A 16,820-nucleotide genomic window follows, 5' to 3' on the forward strand; every position below is an offset into this window, starting at 1 on the left:
TGGAATCCTGGGGTGGTGGTATCACGGGGTGGTGGTATCCTGGGGCGGTGGTATCCTGAGCTGGTGGTGTCCTGTTGTGTGTGGTATCCCGGGGTGGTAGTATACCTTTTTGGTAGCCCACTGTTGTGCAGTATCCTGCGGTGGTAGTAATATACCTTAAATAAGACTGGTCCCTGAACTAATCTGACGAATGGTAACAGCTCCTGGCACGTATGATCGACGGTGAAAGGGAGTTCCTGAAGATACTGCAGTGATTCCTGATGATACTGCAGTGATTCCCGATGACACTGCAGTGATTCCTGACGACACTGCAGTGATTCCTGATGACACTCCAGTGATTCCTGACGACACTGCAATGATTCCTGACGACACTGCAATGATTGCTTGACACTGCAGTGATTCCTGACGACACTGCAGTGATTCCTGACGACATTGCAGTGATTCCTGACATGCAGTGATTCCTGACGACACTGTAGTGATTCTGATTCCCGATGACACTGCAGTCATTCCTGACGACACTGCAGTCATTCCTGACGACACTGCAGTCATTCCTGACAACACTACAGTGATTCCTGACGACACTGCAGTGATTCCTGACGACACTGCAGTCATTCCTGACGACATTGCAGTGATTCCTGACGACACTGCAATGATTCCTGACTACACTGCAGTGATTGCTTATGACACTGCAGTGATTCCTGACGACACTGCAGTGATTCCTGACGACATTGCAGTGATTCCTGACGACATGCAGTGATTCCTGACGACACTGCAGTCATTCCTGACAACACTACAGTGATTCCTGACGACAATGCAGTGATTCCTGACGACTGCAGTGATTCCTGACGACACTGCAGTGATTCTGATTCCCGATGATACTGCAGTCATTCCTGACGACACTGCAGTGATTCCTGATGACATTGCAGTGATTCCTGACAACGCTACAGTGATTCCTGACGACACTGCAGATTCCTGACGACACTGCAGTGATTCCTGACGACACTGCAGTGATTCCTGACAACACTACAGTGATTCCTGACGACACTGCAGTGATTCCTGACGACACTGCAGTGATTAATGACGACACTGCAGTGATTCTGATTCTTGACGACACTGCAGTGATTAGAAAAATCAGTCACTCGTTTTGGGGTGTTTTCAAGCAGCAACAAAAATTGTTCCATTATAATTTACAAGGCAGGAACAATGAGTTGAACTTCCCACATAAGCACATTAACCAGTGCTGTGCTGTTACAGCATTTAATATTAAGTAATGGAGCCGGATAGGCGTTGGAGATGTGAACTTTTAGTGGTATTAAGATAAGTGGCAGGATGTTGATAGTCTCAATAAGGTTATCAGTATTGTGGGTGCCATCAAGAAGAGCATTGAATACCGTCTATACCAAGTCACAAAGTTCTTTTAACTTTAATACAGGCACTAAAAGATCACTTTAATTTACCTGCCTAACATCAAGAAGCATACCATACCACGAGCGAGGATTGAACTCGTGGTTAGTGAGTTGTAAAACTCCAGGTCAGCACGTAAGCCACTGGGTTTTACGACTGGAGTTTTACGACTCACTCGCCACGAGTTCAATCCCCACCCGTGGCATGGTTTGTTTTCAATCGTGTCATTACTATTTCGTGAGTCATCAGGAAGTAAACTGGATATTTTACCACCTTGAGTAAAATGAACTGTCTAGCACAGTTACGTCAGTACCTAGTACCTGTGCTAGAGCGTTCAGCTCACACACGAAAGAACCGGAGTTCAGTCTTAGACGGAGAGAGATATGAGCAAGTTCCTAAGATCCAAGATTAATGACCATAGTATATGGTAAGGAGAGACGGAAGGCAGTTAGAAAGCCACGGAAAAAATAATAAGAGGGTATTGGACAACGAAGTAGACGAGAGAAACAAGCCCTTCCACTCTGATATGTAAGTGTGAAGGCATGTGTGTGTAAAACAAAAGATTGTCAAGTGAGGCATAAAACATGTCCCAGCACACGTACAGAGAAATATATAATACATTTATTTCGTATGTGAAAAGATGGAAAGTGGTTTAGTGCAGTAACTTCGGCATTTTTTCCTGTAATGTACACTTTCAAGAGTGTACTAGAACTGGTACTGTTTCTTGTATATGTGAATGACATGATAGAAGGAATAGTCAGAGGTGCACCTGTTCACAGATGATGCGAATCTAATGAGGAGAATACAGTCAGGTGAACACCAGAAGAGACTACAAATGGACCTGGACGGGCTGCAGGTCTGATCTGACAAGTGGCTGCTGGAATCTAACCCCCAGCAAGTACAAAGTTATGAAGACTGATTAAGGACAAAGAAGACCACAGACTGAATACAGGCTCAGGGTACAAGACCTATAAACTTCATTCAAGGAGGACCTCGGGGTGAGCACGGTACCGAGCATATCATCTGACGTGCACATCAACTGAATAACTGGTGCAGTAAATGCACGTCTGGTAAATCTGAGACTAGGTTTCAGAATCCTAAGTAAGAAGTCATTCGCAATACTGTTTACGTCAGGACCATATTGGAGCATGCAGCACCAGTGTGGATTATTATTATAATCAAAAGAAGCACTAAGCCACAAGGGCTATACAGGCACCAGTGTGGAACCCACGCCTTGCCGAGAGCGGAGATTCGACCCCCTGCAACCACTAATGGGCGAGTATATATATTAGTGAGTAGGTCTGCTGCTCAGTGCCAGAAAACGTTCAAATTTCAGCGCATTGCTTACGCTGTCAGCTCCCCCAAGCCACCTGGGTGACCTGACAACAGGTTCCCATTATTATTATTATTTTAATCAAGGGGAAGCGCTAAACCCGGAGGATTATACAGCGAACAGGTTCCCAGCTCCCCCAGCCACCTGGGTGACCTGACAGCAGGTTCCCAGCTCACCCAGCCACCTGGGTGATCTGACAACAGGTTCCCAGCTTCCCCAGTCACCTGGGTGACCTGACAACAGGTTCCCAGCTTCCCCAATCACCTGGGTGATCTGACAACAGGTTCCCAGCTTCCCCAGCCACCTGGGTGATGACAAGTTCCCAGCTTCCTCAGTCATCTGGGTGACCTGACAACAGGTTCCCAGCTTCCCCAGTCATCTGGGTGACCTGACAACAGGTTCCCAGCTCCCCAGTCATCTGGGTGACCTGACAACAGGTTCCCAGCTTCCCCAATCACCTGGGTGATCTGACAACAGGTTCCCAGATTCCCCAGTCATTTGGGTGACCTGGCAATAGGATCCCAGCTCCCCAGTCACCTGGGTGACCTGACAACAAGTTCCCAGCTTCCCCAGTCACCTGGGTGACCAGACAACAGGTTCCCAGCTCCCCCAGTCACCTGGGTGATCTGACAACAGGTTCCCAGCTTCCCCAGTCACCTGGGTGACCTAACAACAGGTTCCCAGCTCCCCAGTCACCTGGGTGACCTGACAACTGGTTCCCAGCTCTCCAATCACCTGGGTGACCTGACAACAGGTTCCCAGCTCCCCCAGTCACCTGGGTGACCTGACAACAGGTTCCCAGCTTCCCCAGTCATCTGGGTGACCTGACAACAGGTTCCCAGCTTCCCCAATCACCTGGGTGATCTGACAACAGGTTCCCATTATTATTATTATTTTAATCAAGGGGAAGCGCTAAACCCGGAGGATTATACAGCGAACAGGTTCCCAGCTCCCCCAGCCACCTGGGTGACCTGACAGCAGGTTCCCAGCTCACCCAGCCACCTGGGTGATCTGACAACAGGTTCCCAGCTTCCCCAGTCACCTGGGTGACCTGGCTACAGGTTCCCAGCTTCCCCAATCACCTGGGTGATCTGACAACAGGTTCCCAGCTTCCCCAGCCACCTGGGTGATGACAAGTTCCCAGCTTCCTCAGTCATCTGGGTGACCTGACAACAGGTTCCCAGCTTCCCCAGTCATCTGGGTGACCTGACAACAGGTTCCCAGCTCCCCAGTCATCTGGGTGACCTGACAACAGGTTCCCAGCTTCCCCAATCACCTGGGTGATCTGACAACAGGTTCCCAGATTCCCCAGTCATTTGGGTGACCTGACAATAGGTTCCCAGCTCCCCAGTCACCTGGGTGACCTGACAACAAGTTCCCAGCTTCCCCAGTCACCTGGGTGACCAGACAACAGGTTCCCAGCTCCCCCAGTCACCTGGGTGATCTGACAACAGGTTCCCAGCTTCCCCAGTCACCTGGGTGACCTGACAACAGGTTCCCAGCTTCCCCAATCACCTGGATGATCTGACAACAGGTTCCCAGCTTCCCCAGTCATCTGGGTGACCTGACAACAGGTTCCCAGCTCCCCCAGTCACCTGGGTGACCTGACAACAGGTTCCCAGCTTCCCCAGTCACCTGGGTGACCTGACAACAGGTTCCCAGCTTCCCCAGTCACCTGGGTGACCTGACAACAGGTTCCCAGCTTCCCCAGTCACCTGGGTGACCTGACAAGTTCCCAGCTTCCCCAGTCACCTGGGTGACCTGACAACAGGTTCCCAGCTCCCATCACCTGGGTGACCTGACAACAAGTTCCCAGCTTCCCCAGTCATCTGGGTGACCTGACAACAGGTTCCCAGCTCCCCAGTCATCTGGGTGACCTGACAACAGGTTCCCAGCTTCCCCAATCACCTGGGTGATCTGACAACAGGTTCCCAGATTCCCCAGTCATTTGGGTGACCTGACAATAGGTTCCCAGCTCCCCAGTCACCTGGGTGACCTGACAACAAGTTCCCAGCTTCCCCAGTCACCTGGGTGACCAGACAACAGGTTCCCAGCTCCCCCAGTCACCTGGGTGATCTGACAACAGGTTCCCAGCTTCCCCAGTCACCTGGGTGACCTGACAACAGGTTCCCAGCTTCCCCAATCACCTGGATGATCTGACAACAGGTTCCCAGCTCCCCCAGTCACCTGGGTGATCTGACAACAGGTTCCCAGCTTCCCCAGTCACCTGGGTGACCTGACAACAGGTTCCCAGCTTCCCCAGTCACCTGGGTGACCAGACAACAGGTTCCCAGCTCCCCCAGTCACCTGGGTGATCTGACAACAGGTTCCCAGCTTCCCCAGTCACCTGGGTGACCTGACAACAGGTTCCCAGCTTCCCCAGTCACCTGGGTGACCTGACAACAGGTTCCCAGCTTCCCCAGTCACCTGGGTGACCTGACAAGTTCCCAGCTTCCCCAGTCACCTGGGTGACCTGACAACAGGTTCCCAGCTTCCCCAATCACCTGGGTGATCTGACAACCGGTTCCCAGATTCCCCAGTCATTTGGGTGACCTGACAATAGGTTCCCAGCTCCCGTCACCTGGGTGACCTGACAACAGGTTCCCAGCTCCCCCAGTCACCTGGGTGAACTGACAACAGGTTCCCAGCTTCCCAGTCACCTGGGTGACCTGACAACTGGTTCCCAGCTCTCCAGTCACCTGGGTGACCTGACAACAGGTTCCCAGCTCCCCCAGTCACCTGGGTGACCTGACAACAGGTTCCCAGCTTCCCCAGTCATCTGGGTGACCTGACAACAGGTTCCCAGCTCCCGTCACCTGGGTGACCTGACAACAAGTTCCCAGCTTCCCCAGTCACCTGGGTGACCTGACAACAGGTTCCCAGCTTCCCCAGCCACCTGGGTGATGACAAGTTCCCAGCTTCCCCAGTCACCTGGGTGACCTGACAACAGGTTCCCAGCTTCCCCAATCACCTGGGTGATCTGACAACAGGTTCCCAGCTTCCCCAGTCATCTGGGTGACCTGACAACAGGTTCCCAGCTCCCCCAGTCACCTGGGTGACCTGACAACAGGTTCCCAGCTTCCCCAGTCACCTGGGTGACCTGACAAGTTCCCAGCCTCCCCAGTCACCTGGGTGATCTGACAACAGGTTCCCAGCTTCCCATCACCTGGGTGACCTGACAACAGGTTCTCAGCTCCCCAGTCACCTGGGTGACCTGACAACTAGTTCCCAGCTCGTCACCTGGGTGACCTGACAACAGGTTTCCAGCTCCCCCAGTCACCTGGGTGACCTGACAACAGGTTTCCAGCTCCCCCAGTCACCTGGGTGACCTGACAACAGGTTCCCAGCTTCCCCAGTCACCTGGGTGACCTGACAACAGGTTCCCAGCTTCCCCAGTCACCTGGGTAACCTGATAACAGGTTCTCAGCTCCCCAGTTACCTGGGTGACCTGACAACAGGTTCCCAGCTCCCGTCACCTGGGTGACCTGACAACTGGTTCCCAGTTCCCCAGTCACCTGGGTGACCTGACAACAGATCCCTAGCCACCTGGATGACCTGGCAGCAAGTCCTCAGCCACCTGGATGACCTGACAACAAGTCCCCCGCGCCCCCAGCCAAATGGGTGACCCGAGGCAGTTAAAAGGTGGTCAAATGAATCAGCTGACACAGAAGGTGACGACACTATCTGCTGAGCCCAGCTGCTGCGTCAGCATGTCCGGCCATGTACGCTGATGGCTTCCTCCACACCTTCAGGCAGACTCATCTTCAGGGACTCACCTTCAGTGAGAGAGACACCTTCAGGCAGACTCACCTTTAGGGAGAGACTCACCTTAAGGCACTCACTTTCAGGGAGACTCACCTTCAGGGAGACACTCACCTTCGGGGAGACACTCACCTTCGGGGAGACACTCACCTTTGGGGAGACACTCACCTTTGGGGAGACACTCACCTTCAGGGAGAGACTCATTCAAGCAAACTCACCTTCAGGGAGAGAGAGGCCTTCGGGGAAAGACTCACATTCAGGGAGAGATTCACATTCAGGGAGACTCACCTTCAGGCAGATACTCACATTCAGGGAGACTCACCTTCAGGCAAACTCACATTCAGGCCGAGACTCACCTTCAAGCAGACAGACTCACCGTCAGGGATAGACTCACCTTCAGGCAGACTCACCGTCAGGGATAGACTCACCTTCAGGGATACTCGCCTTCAGGGATAGACTCACCATCAGGGAGAGTATTACTGCCAGGTGAAACGGGACAGCAGGTGTAAGGTGACATAGCACCCAGGTACCTACTTACTGCTAAGTGAACAGGGACAGCAGGTGTAAGGTTATGTAACACTCAGGTACCACTTACTAAGTAAACAGGGACAGCAGGTGTAAGGTGACATAACACCCAGGTACCTACTTATTGCTAAGTGAACAGGGACAGCAGGTGTAATCTGATGTAACACCCAGGTGACTACTTACTGCTAAGTGAATAGGGACAGCAGGTGTGAGGTGATGTAACATCCAGGTACCTACTTCCTAAGTGAACAGGGACAGCAGGTGTAAGGTGATTTAACACCCAGGTACGTACTTACTAAGTGAAGTGGGAAAACAGTGTAAAGTGGCATAACACCCAGGTACCTACTTACTGCTAAGTGAACAGGGACAGCAGGTGTAATCTGATTTAACACCCAGGTGACTACTTACTGCTAAGTGAACAGGGACAGAAGGTGTAAGGACACTTGCCCAACATTTCACCAGCACCTTTACCTTAGATGAGTTCAGAGTATTTCTACTCCCAGAGCCCAGCCATAGGCCAGGCTCTGGGAGTAGAAATACTCTAGTGCTTGCCTGATCAACAAGTCTCTCAGTGAGAGCCAAAAACATACCAGCTGAGCTAAGACTGGTATATTATGACAACTGGAAGTACAGTGGAACCCCGGTTTTCGTCTTTAATCCATTGCAGAAGGGTGACCAAAAACCAATTTGTACAAAAACTGAAGTAATATTTCCCATAAGAAATAATATAAATCTAATTAATCCATTCTAGACACCCAAAAATATTAACAAAAAATAAATTTTATAGAGAATAACTTTAGTTTTACATACAGAAAACAATGAGAAATTAATATAAAGCACTAATTTTAATGGATAAATGAACATTTAAATCAGTTTTACCTATATTGAAGACTCTTGGTGGTGTATGGAAGATGGCGAGGAGGGGAGAGGGAGGAGGGGAGAGGGAGGAGGGGAGAGGGAGGAGGGGAGAGGGAGGAGGGGAGAGGGAGGAGGGGAGAGGGAGGAGGGGAGAGGGAGGAGAGTTTGTTGTTTGGAAGGAGAATCCCTCTCCATAAGGACTTCAGGTATCAAAGCCCTATCCGGGGTTACTTTCCTTCTTTGTCTTTTACTGGCACTAGGACCAGCTTGAGTCACTGGACCTCCCATACATCCTGGTGAGCTCGGCCATGTATACACTACTTCCGTATTTTTCTACATGTCCTTTCTTGAATTCTATCATGTTTCTCACTTTCTTTACCAAAGGACTGGCACTCAGAACTTTCTTTGGCTCCATGGTGGCTTATTTAGCAGTCGCAAGCACAAAAAAAATGGATTATTACGAAATGTTTTGGAAGAACGCAGGGAGAAATGCTCACTGAACAAGTAACAACGGCAGACTCATACGAGTGACAGTGTCCTGTGGCCAGGCGGACATGTCTGGTATGGACGATTTCCGAGCAGATGTACGAAAACAGGAAAAATTTCCTCGAAAAAAGTGGTCAAAAACTGAATTGTACGATAACCGGACCGGATGAAAACCAGGGTTCCACTGTACTATATTTGAAGTAAATTTGACGCTTGGACAAGTATCTTTACCAGGTGTCAGGTCAATCAGATTGTGATGATATGGGTAAGCAGGCCACTAGCAGCAACAACATGGTTGACCAGACAAGCACCAGTAAAAAAAAAAACTCTTGCAACTCGAAGGTATACTATATCTAAGGTATGTAGGTGCCAATTTGCCAATTTTATAAAAAAATATATTATTGTACTTTAAAAAAAAAAAATATAACAAATATCTTGCTTTCTTAATTAGTGTAAAGAATTTGAAATAAAATTGATCAGCCAAAAATAAAACTAAGAAATACTGAAAATGTGCTTTAATTTTATTTACACAACCTAATTACGTATCTAATACGTTCAAATGTACTGCTCAATTATAACCTATATCAATATAGTGTAAAAATTAGTATTAATCTGCCCGAAGTGCCTAGGCATGATAGTGGCCCTCTTTGTAATTAAAATTTTATAACATGTAAACTACACATTTTAAGCTTTACAAGGAAATAAATATTTGAATTTGAATTTGAACCCACACACAGGGGATTGAAGCTTATGACAACGTTTCAGTTCAACCTGGAACATCATGTAGTCACATAGAAGTGCAAATGGAATGAATATAGCCAGAATATATATGAGAGGGGGAGGGAAAGAAGGAAGGGAGTTGTGTAATGATTAGCAGGTCTTTGAAAAATTCTGAATGGTTTAGTTAAACTATAAACACTAAGTGAATTTTTATTAAAAAGACGTACATACAATATATAGGTCCCAAGAATTCATTCAACAGTTTACTGACAGTTTAAAATAATTTGTTAAAGAGAAATAAGAGGACATTATTTCATGAATACCGAATATTTTTCTTGATGTACTTGCTTAAGTTCATCACAATTTTTTAACAGTAAGTAATAACTCACAAGGAGTGTGAAAATTATTTCAATTGAAAAAATGTTCCTAAACATGTGAACATCAGTCACTGTATATTCCATACATGCAAGGTCAACCTGCAGTCTTCAATATGCGTCAGATGCTGCTAACGAACCATGCAGTATCAGACGAATACCATTCACTGAACAGCACTCCCACTGCTCTTAAATAACAAAAAGTTGATGTTATAACACACTAGTTATTTGTTTTTCTTCAGAGGTCTGTACACACCCACTACTACTGCATGATCTCTCTCGTATGGTTCTAGGGTCAACTGTTCCTGGGGCTTGAGAAGGTCACCTTGAAGCTTTTTGATTTCTCCTGCAAACACAGCCTCAGATGGAGCAGTTGAATCAATGCAATTAGCCTTGATGGATATGACATAGTGACCACCTACTTTCAAGAAATACTGGGCATTGATAGCAACAATGCGGGCTTGATCAGGTTGGGCCACATCTGCAAAGATACAATCTACCATACTACAAATCATGCGGTATTTGTGTGGGTGACGGGCATCCTCTACAATGGGGACTACATTGGTACGTTTCTTTGCCATATTTACCAAGTCACGTCCTGAGCGGTGAGAAAACTCAACAGCATACACAACTCCTTCCTGGTACAAGACAAAACAATTAGAATTAATTGAAAACATCCACACATTTTAATTATATCTACTTAAAATTACTTAGTAAATTATTTTATTTTATTAACACATCAGCCATTTCCCACCAAGGTAGGGTGGCCTGAAAAGAAAAACTTTCATCATTCACTCCATCACTGTCTTGCCAGAGGAACGCTTACACTACAGTTATAAAACTTTAACATTAACACACCTCCTTCAGCGTATGCACTGTACTTAGCATCTCCAGTACTCAAGTCCAGCCTGCCAGTTTCCCTGAATCCCTTCATAAATGTTACCTTGATCACACTCCAACAACACATCAGGTCCTAAAAACCATCTGTCTCCATTCACTCCTATCTAACACGCTTATGCATGCTTGCTGAAAGTCGAAGTCCCTCGCACACAAAACCCCCTTTACCCTCTCCCTCCAACCTTTCCTATGCCGACCCCTACCCCACCTTCCCTCTACTACAGATTTATACACTCTCCAAGTCATTTTATTTTGTTCAATCCTTTCTAAGTGTCCAAACCACCTCAACAACCCCTCCTCAGCCCTCTGAATAATAGTTTTGGTAACCCTGCACCTCCTCCTAATTTCCAAACTAAGGATTCTCTGCATTATATTCACACTACACATTGCCCTCAAACATGACATCTCCACAGCCTCCAGCCATCTCCTTGTTGCAACATTCCCCACCCATGCTTGACACCCATATAACAGCATTGGTATAACTATACTCTCATACATTCGCCTCTTTGCTTCCACGGATAATGTTCTTTATTCTCCACAGATTCCTCAGTGCACCATTCCCCTTTTTTCCCTCATCAATTCCATGATTCACTTTGTGCAGTGGCACCTCAAATATCAAACTTTCTTCGTTCCAGACGGCTATTCAAGTGTCCATGAGGAATAATGTAAATTACATTAGTTTATTTCAGACCCTCAAAAATACACTTATAAAAGCACTTAGGATAGCAGAAGAACAAGGCGGCTTTAGGAAGGATAGGGGGGTGTGTAAACTAAGTGTTTGCGGTGAAACATATAGGCGAACAGTATTTAGGAGGTTTTGTGTGCAAGGGGCTTGGACTTCCAGCAAGCATGCATGAACGTGTTAGATAGGATCAAATGGAGACAAGTGGTTTTCAGAATGTGACGTGCTGTTGGAATGAGAGCAAGGTAACATTTATGAAGGGATTCAGGGAAACTGGCAGGCTGGATTTGATTCCTGGAGATGGGAAGTACAGTGCCAGCACTCTGAAGGAGGGGTGTTAATGTTGCAGTTTTAAAACTGTAGTGTAAGCAACCTTCTGGCAACACAGTGATGGAGTGAATGATGATGAAAGTTTTCCTTTCAGGCCACCCTGCCTTGGCGGGAAACAGAAGATGTGTTAATAAAAAAGTAGTATTTACATAAGAGTAAAGATGTTTTTGTGGAATTTATGGATTTGGAAAAGGCATATGATAGAGTGGATAGGGACGCAATGTGGCAGATGTTGCAAATGTATGCAATAGGATGTAGGTTACTGAAAGCGGTGAAAAGTTTATACGAGGATAGTGAGGCTCTGGTCTGAGTATGTACGTAAGAGGGAGATTCTTTCCCAGTAAAAGTAGGCCTTGGACAGGGATGTGTGATGTCACCATGGTTGTTCAACATATTTATAGATGGAGTTGTAAGAGAAATGAATGCTCGGGTGTTGGCAAGAGGTATGAGGTTAAAAGATAAAGAATCTAACACAAAGTGGGAGCTGTCACAGTTGCTATTTGCTGATGGCACTGTGCTTTTGGGAGATTCTGAAGAGAAGTTGCAGAGGTTGGTGGATGAGTTTGGTAGGGTATGTAAAAGAAAATTAAAAGTGAATATAGGAAAGGGTAAGGTGATGAGGATAACAAAAAAAAAAATTAGGTAATGGAAGACTGGATATCAGATTGGAGGGAGAGAGTATGGAAGTGAATGTGTTCAGATATTTTGGAGTGGAAGTGTCATCAGATGGGTCTATCAAGGATAAGGTGAATCATAGAACTGACGTGATGAAAAGGCGAGTGGTGCACCGAGTCTGTGGATACGAAGAACTTTATCCATGAAAGCAAAGAGGGGAATGTATGAGAGTATAGTTATACCAATGCCCTTGTATGGGTGTGAGACGTGGGTTGTGAATGTTGCAACAAAGAGAAGGCTGGAGGCAGTAGAGATGTCATGTCTGAGGACAATGTGTGGTGTGAATATAATGCAGAGAATCCATAGTTTGGAGATTAGAGGAGGTTTGGGATTACCAAAACTATTATCCAGAGGGCTGAGGAGGGGTTATTGAGATGGTTTGGACATATAGAGAGGGTGGAACAAAATAAAATGACTTCAAGAATGTACAAATCTGTAGTGGAGCTGGAAGGCGGGGTAAGGGTCAGCCTAGGAATGGTTGGATGGAGAGGGTAAAGGAGGTTTTGTTTGCAAGGGGCTTAGACTTCCAGCAAGCATGTAAACATGCTAGATAGCAGCAAATGGAGACAAGTGGTTTTTAGGATTCGACGTGCTGTTTGAGTGTAAGCAAGGTAACATGCATGAAGGGATTCAAGGAAACTGGCAGGCCAGACTTGATTCTTGGAGATGGGAAGTACAGTGCTGGCACTCTGAAGGAAGGGGTGTTAATGTTGCAGTTTCATAACTGTAGTGTAAGCATGCATCTGGCAAGACAGTGATGGAGTACATGATGAAAGTTTTTCTTTTTCGGACCACCCTGCTTTGGTAGGAAACATCCAATGTGTTAATAAAAATTAAAAAATAAAAAAATAACAGTGAAATTCAGCCAAAAAGCACAATGTGACTTATTCCCATGTTTTGGTGAGCATTACACCTTGAAACAATCATAATATAAGATTTCCTTCTAAAGACCCCCAAAATTAATGCCGAAAGTGTTAATTTTGAGTAAAATTGCGCTCGGATATTAAGAATGGTCAGTTCCTTGTCCTCAATCGATAAAACAGAAGGCACACTAGCAAAATGGCTAACAACTTGGTTGAATTATAGACTAGCTAGCTAGAGAGTTGTAAAGTGTTGTAAGATGACCACCACCATGAAAATCAATGAAGTCTGCAGAAAGGGTCACAGACAAAAGCATGCCTGGATTGCTTGCCATCTCTGTGGTAAATGGTCCCATGGTGTGTGCAGGGATTTTAAACCAGCAACCACATCTGATAAAATTAGAGAAATGTTTTTGGGTCTGCCCAAATGAGATACACCTGTATGAGAAAATTACATCTATATTAAAAGACATGAACAATATTAAAAGATCCTTCTTGGAAGACATGCCAGTATGATATGACAGCTGAGAAAATAAAATGGGTGGGTTGGACAGGGCTGTCTTGGAAGACAGTGTTCCTGAGAGTGCTAGTGTTGTCCTGGAGGACAGTGAACCTAAAGGAGATATTGGCCCCGGTGATGAAACAAAGTAAAGGCAACGTTATTCAATTTACAGAGGCAAAAAATAGCAGTACTTCTGGAGATGGAACAGAAGAGGATGATGCCTCAGGGAATAGTGTTGACACACTACCAGCAAAACCTGGTGGAAGCACTGATGTCCATACAGGTGTGGTAGGCAGAGGGGAAACAAAAAAAAAAAAATGCACCACCAGCAAATGCAGCTGCAATAAATCCTAGCAAACAGAACCCCAATCTATGCAAATTTTATGCTTTGGCTATCTGCAGGCATGGTATATCTGGTAAAACAAGTGGGACATGCACCTATGGCCATCCCAAAAAATGCTGCACCCACATAACAACAAGAGAGTGCAACTTCCCTTACCTGGAGAGTTTACCTGGAGAGAGTTCCGGGGGTCAACGCCCCTGCGGCCCGGTCTGTGACCAGGCCTCCTTAGGTCAGTGTCCCAGGATGCGACCCACACCAGTCGACTAACACCCAGGTACCCATTTTACTGATGGGGAACATAGACAACAGGTGGAAAGAAACACGTCCAATGTTTCTACTCTGGCTGGGAATCGAACCCAGGCCCTCACCGTGTGAAGTGAGAGCGTTAACCACCAGGCCACCAGAGCCCATGTAACTTATTTCACCCCGAAATGTGTCACTCATCACTCCATAAAAGAAAATGCTACAATGCATACTGCCAGGCACATCATCTAAAGGGGACAAGACACAGACCAGCCAAACTATGGGAAACAAAAGAGGGGAGCCATAACCTCTCCAGGGAAAGAGGTTTTTTTTAGAGCCAGGAGGAAAAAAAAGACTGGCAAGAAATGACAGCAATCTTACACCAACTGAAAACACTTCTGGAGCAGAGGCACAGTCATTGGCCTCCACTTCAGAACAACAGATATTAGAGCCAGCAAATAAAACTCCCCTAAATTCCACCAATATAATGACATTTGTCTTTGCAAACATACAGGGTCTAAAGCTGTCATTATTATTATAATCAAGGGGGAAGCGCTAAACCCGTAGGATTACACAGCGCCTGTGGGGGGGATGTGAAAGGTATTCAGGCTTAATTCAGGAAACTGGAGCACAGATCCAATTCTCTGAATCAAGAGCCCCTCACCAGCGTCAAGGAGCCTTCCTTGAGGGGTCTAAAGCTGTCAACAAACAATAAAATATCCCTTACATCAAGGGACTGCTCAGAGTGAAATGCAATGTTTGCAGCATTCACAGAGACCCACACAAAGGACCATTTTGACAACGAAATATGGATCCCTAGTTATAACCTATTCAGATGCAACAGACTAAACAGGCAACAGGGGGAGGGGGGGGGAGGCTGGCCTGTACATTACAGAGTCGCTCATATGCTCAGAACTACTAAACACCTCAAATGATGTAGTTGAAGTTTTGACGGTAAAGACTGAAAACCAAAACCTTGTCATTGTGGTTGTATACAAGCCTCCAGATGCAACTTCCCAGCATTTCCAGGAGCAGCTTTGGAAAACTGTCCCCAGTCTTGAAAATCTCCCAGATCCTGTCCCAAACATCTTGCTACTAAGAGATTTCAACTTGAGACACCTAAAATAGAAGTGTAGCAAATAATATTTTAGAAGAGATCAGAGATCACCCCAGGAGGCAGCTCAGATGAAAATTCACACACTGACTCCCCAAAACCCTCTCCAGGTAAACTCCAGGTAATAAAAAAATAAAACCTTGCATTGGAAACTTATACAAGCAATTACATTAGAATTTTTTTTTTAATTATTATTATCACACTGGCCGATTCCCACCAAGGCAGGGTGGCCCGAAAAAGAAAAACTTTCACCATCATTCACTCCATCACTGTCTTGCCAGAAGGGTGCTTTACACTACAGTGTTTAAACTGCAACATTAACACCCCTCCTTCAGAGTGCAGGCACTGTACTTCCCATCTCCAGGACTCAAGTCCGGCCTGCCGGTTTCCCTGAACCCCTTCATAAATGTTACTTTGCTCACACTCCAACAGCACGTCAAGTATTAAAAATCATTTGTCTCCATTCACTCCTATCAAACACGCTCACGCATGCCTGCTGGAAGTCCAAGCCCCTCGCACACAAAACCTCCTTTACCCCCTCCCTCCAACCTTTCTTAGGCGGACCCCTACCTCGGGTTCCTTCCACTACAGACTGATACACTCTTGAAGTCATTCTGTTTCGCTCCATTCTCTCTACATGTCCGAACCACCTCAACAACCCTTCCTCAGCCCTCTGGACAACAGTTTTGGTAATCCCGCACCTCCTCCTAACTTCCAAACTACGAATTCTCTGCATTATGTTCACACCACACATTGCCCTCAGACATGACATCTCCACTGCCTCCAGCCTTCTCCTCGCTGCAACATTCATCACCCATGCTTCACACCCATATAAGAGCGTTGGTAAAACTATACTCTCACACATTCCCCTCTTTGCCTCCAAGGACAAGGTTCTTTGTCTCCACAGACTCCTTTCTTTGTCTCCACAGACTCCTAAGTGCACCACTCACCCTTTTCCCCTCATCAATTCTATGATTCACCTCATCTTTAATAGACCCATCCGCTGACACGTCCACTCCAAAATATCTGAATACATTCACCTCCTCCATACTCTCTCCCTCCAATCTGATAGCCAATCTTTCATCACCTAATCTTTTTGTTATCCTCATAACCTTACTCTTTCCTGTATTCACTTTTAATTTTCTTCTTTTGCACACCCTACCAAATTCATAAACCAATCTCTGCAACTTCTCTTCAGAATCTCCCAAGAGCACAGTGTCATCAGCAAAGAGCAACTGTGACAACTCCCACTTTATGTGTGATTCTTTATCTTTTAACTCCACGCCATTTGCCAAGACCCCCGCATTTACAGTGGTCCCTCGCTTTTCGTAGTTCCCGGCAATTGTAAATTTCGCCAATCATAGGGTTATTTTCGTATAAACATGGACTCGCTTTTCATAAGTTGACTCGCAAGTCGTAATTCGTCCCGGACACGTACCCAATGCGTGAGCCGTGGCAGCAGCCAGTCTGGCATTGTTTACCAGTGAGCGAAGGTCCCCTCACGTGCTCCAGCAAAATATTTCATAATATTCCATTTATTTTAGTGCTTGCAAGTACTAAATAAGCTACCATGGCTCCAAAAAAAGCTCCCAGTGCCAAGCCTGTGGTAAAGAAGGTGAGAAATACGATTGAATTTAAGAAAACCATCACTGAACAATATGAAAGTGGTACAAGTGTGGCAGAACTGGCCAGGATGTATAAGAAACCCTACA

At 46.3% G+C, this 16,820-nt stretch overlaps 1 protein-coding gene across 2 annotated transcripts in view; it reads right to left on the minus strand.

The window, feature by feature from the left end:
• Positions 1 to 9,285: 9,285 nt before the first annotated feature.
• Fib (rRNA 2'-O-methyltransferase fibrillarin) overlaps positions 9,286 to 16,820 on the minus strand; it is a 33,295-nt gene continuing 25,760 nt past the window's right edge. Inside the window, exon 5 of one of the 2 annotated variants that reach the window (XM_070093097.1) lies at positions 9,286 to 10,100. In XM_070093097.1, the coding sequence (XP_069949198.1) occupies positions 9,687 to 10,100 (414 nt within the window). In that variant the 3' untranslated portion in view covers positions 9,286 to 9,686. The remainder of the gene's footprint in view (positions 10,101 to 16,820) is intronic. The other variant, XM_053786898.2, reaches the window with a different exon arrangement.

The sequence above is a fragment of the Cherax quadricarinatus genome, chromosome 41, assembly GCF_038502225.1.
Source record: "Cherax quadricarinatus isolate ZL_2023a chromosome 41, ASM3850222v1, whole genome shotgun sequence".
Lineage (NCBI taxonomy): Eukaryota > Metazoa > Arthropoda > Malacostraca > Decapoda > Parastacidae > Cherax > Cherax quadricarinatus.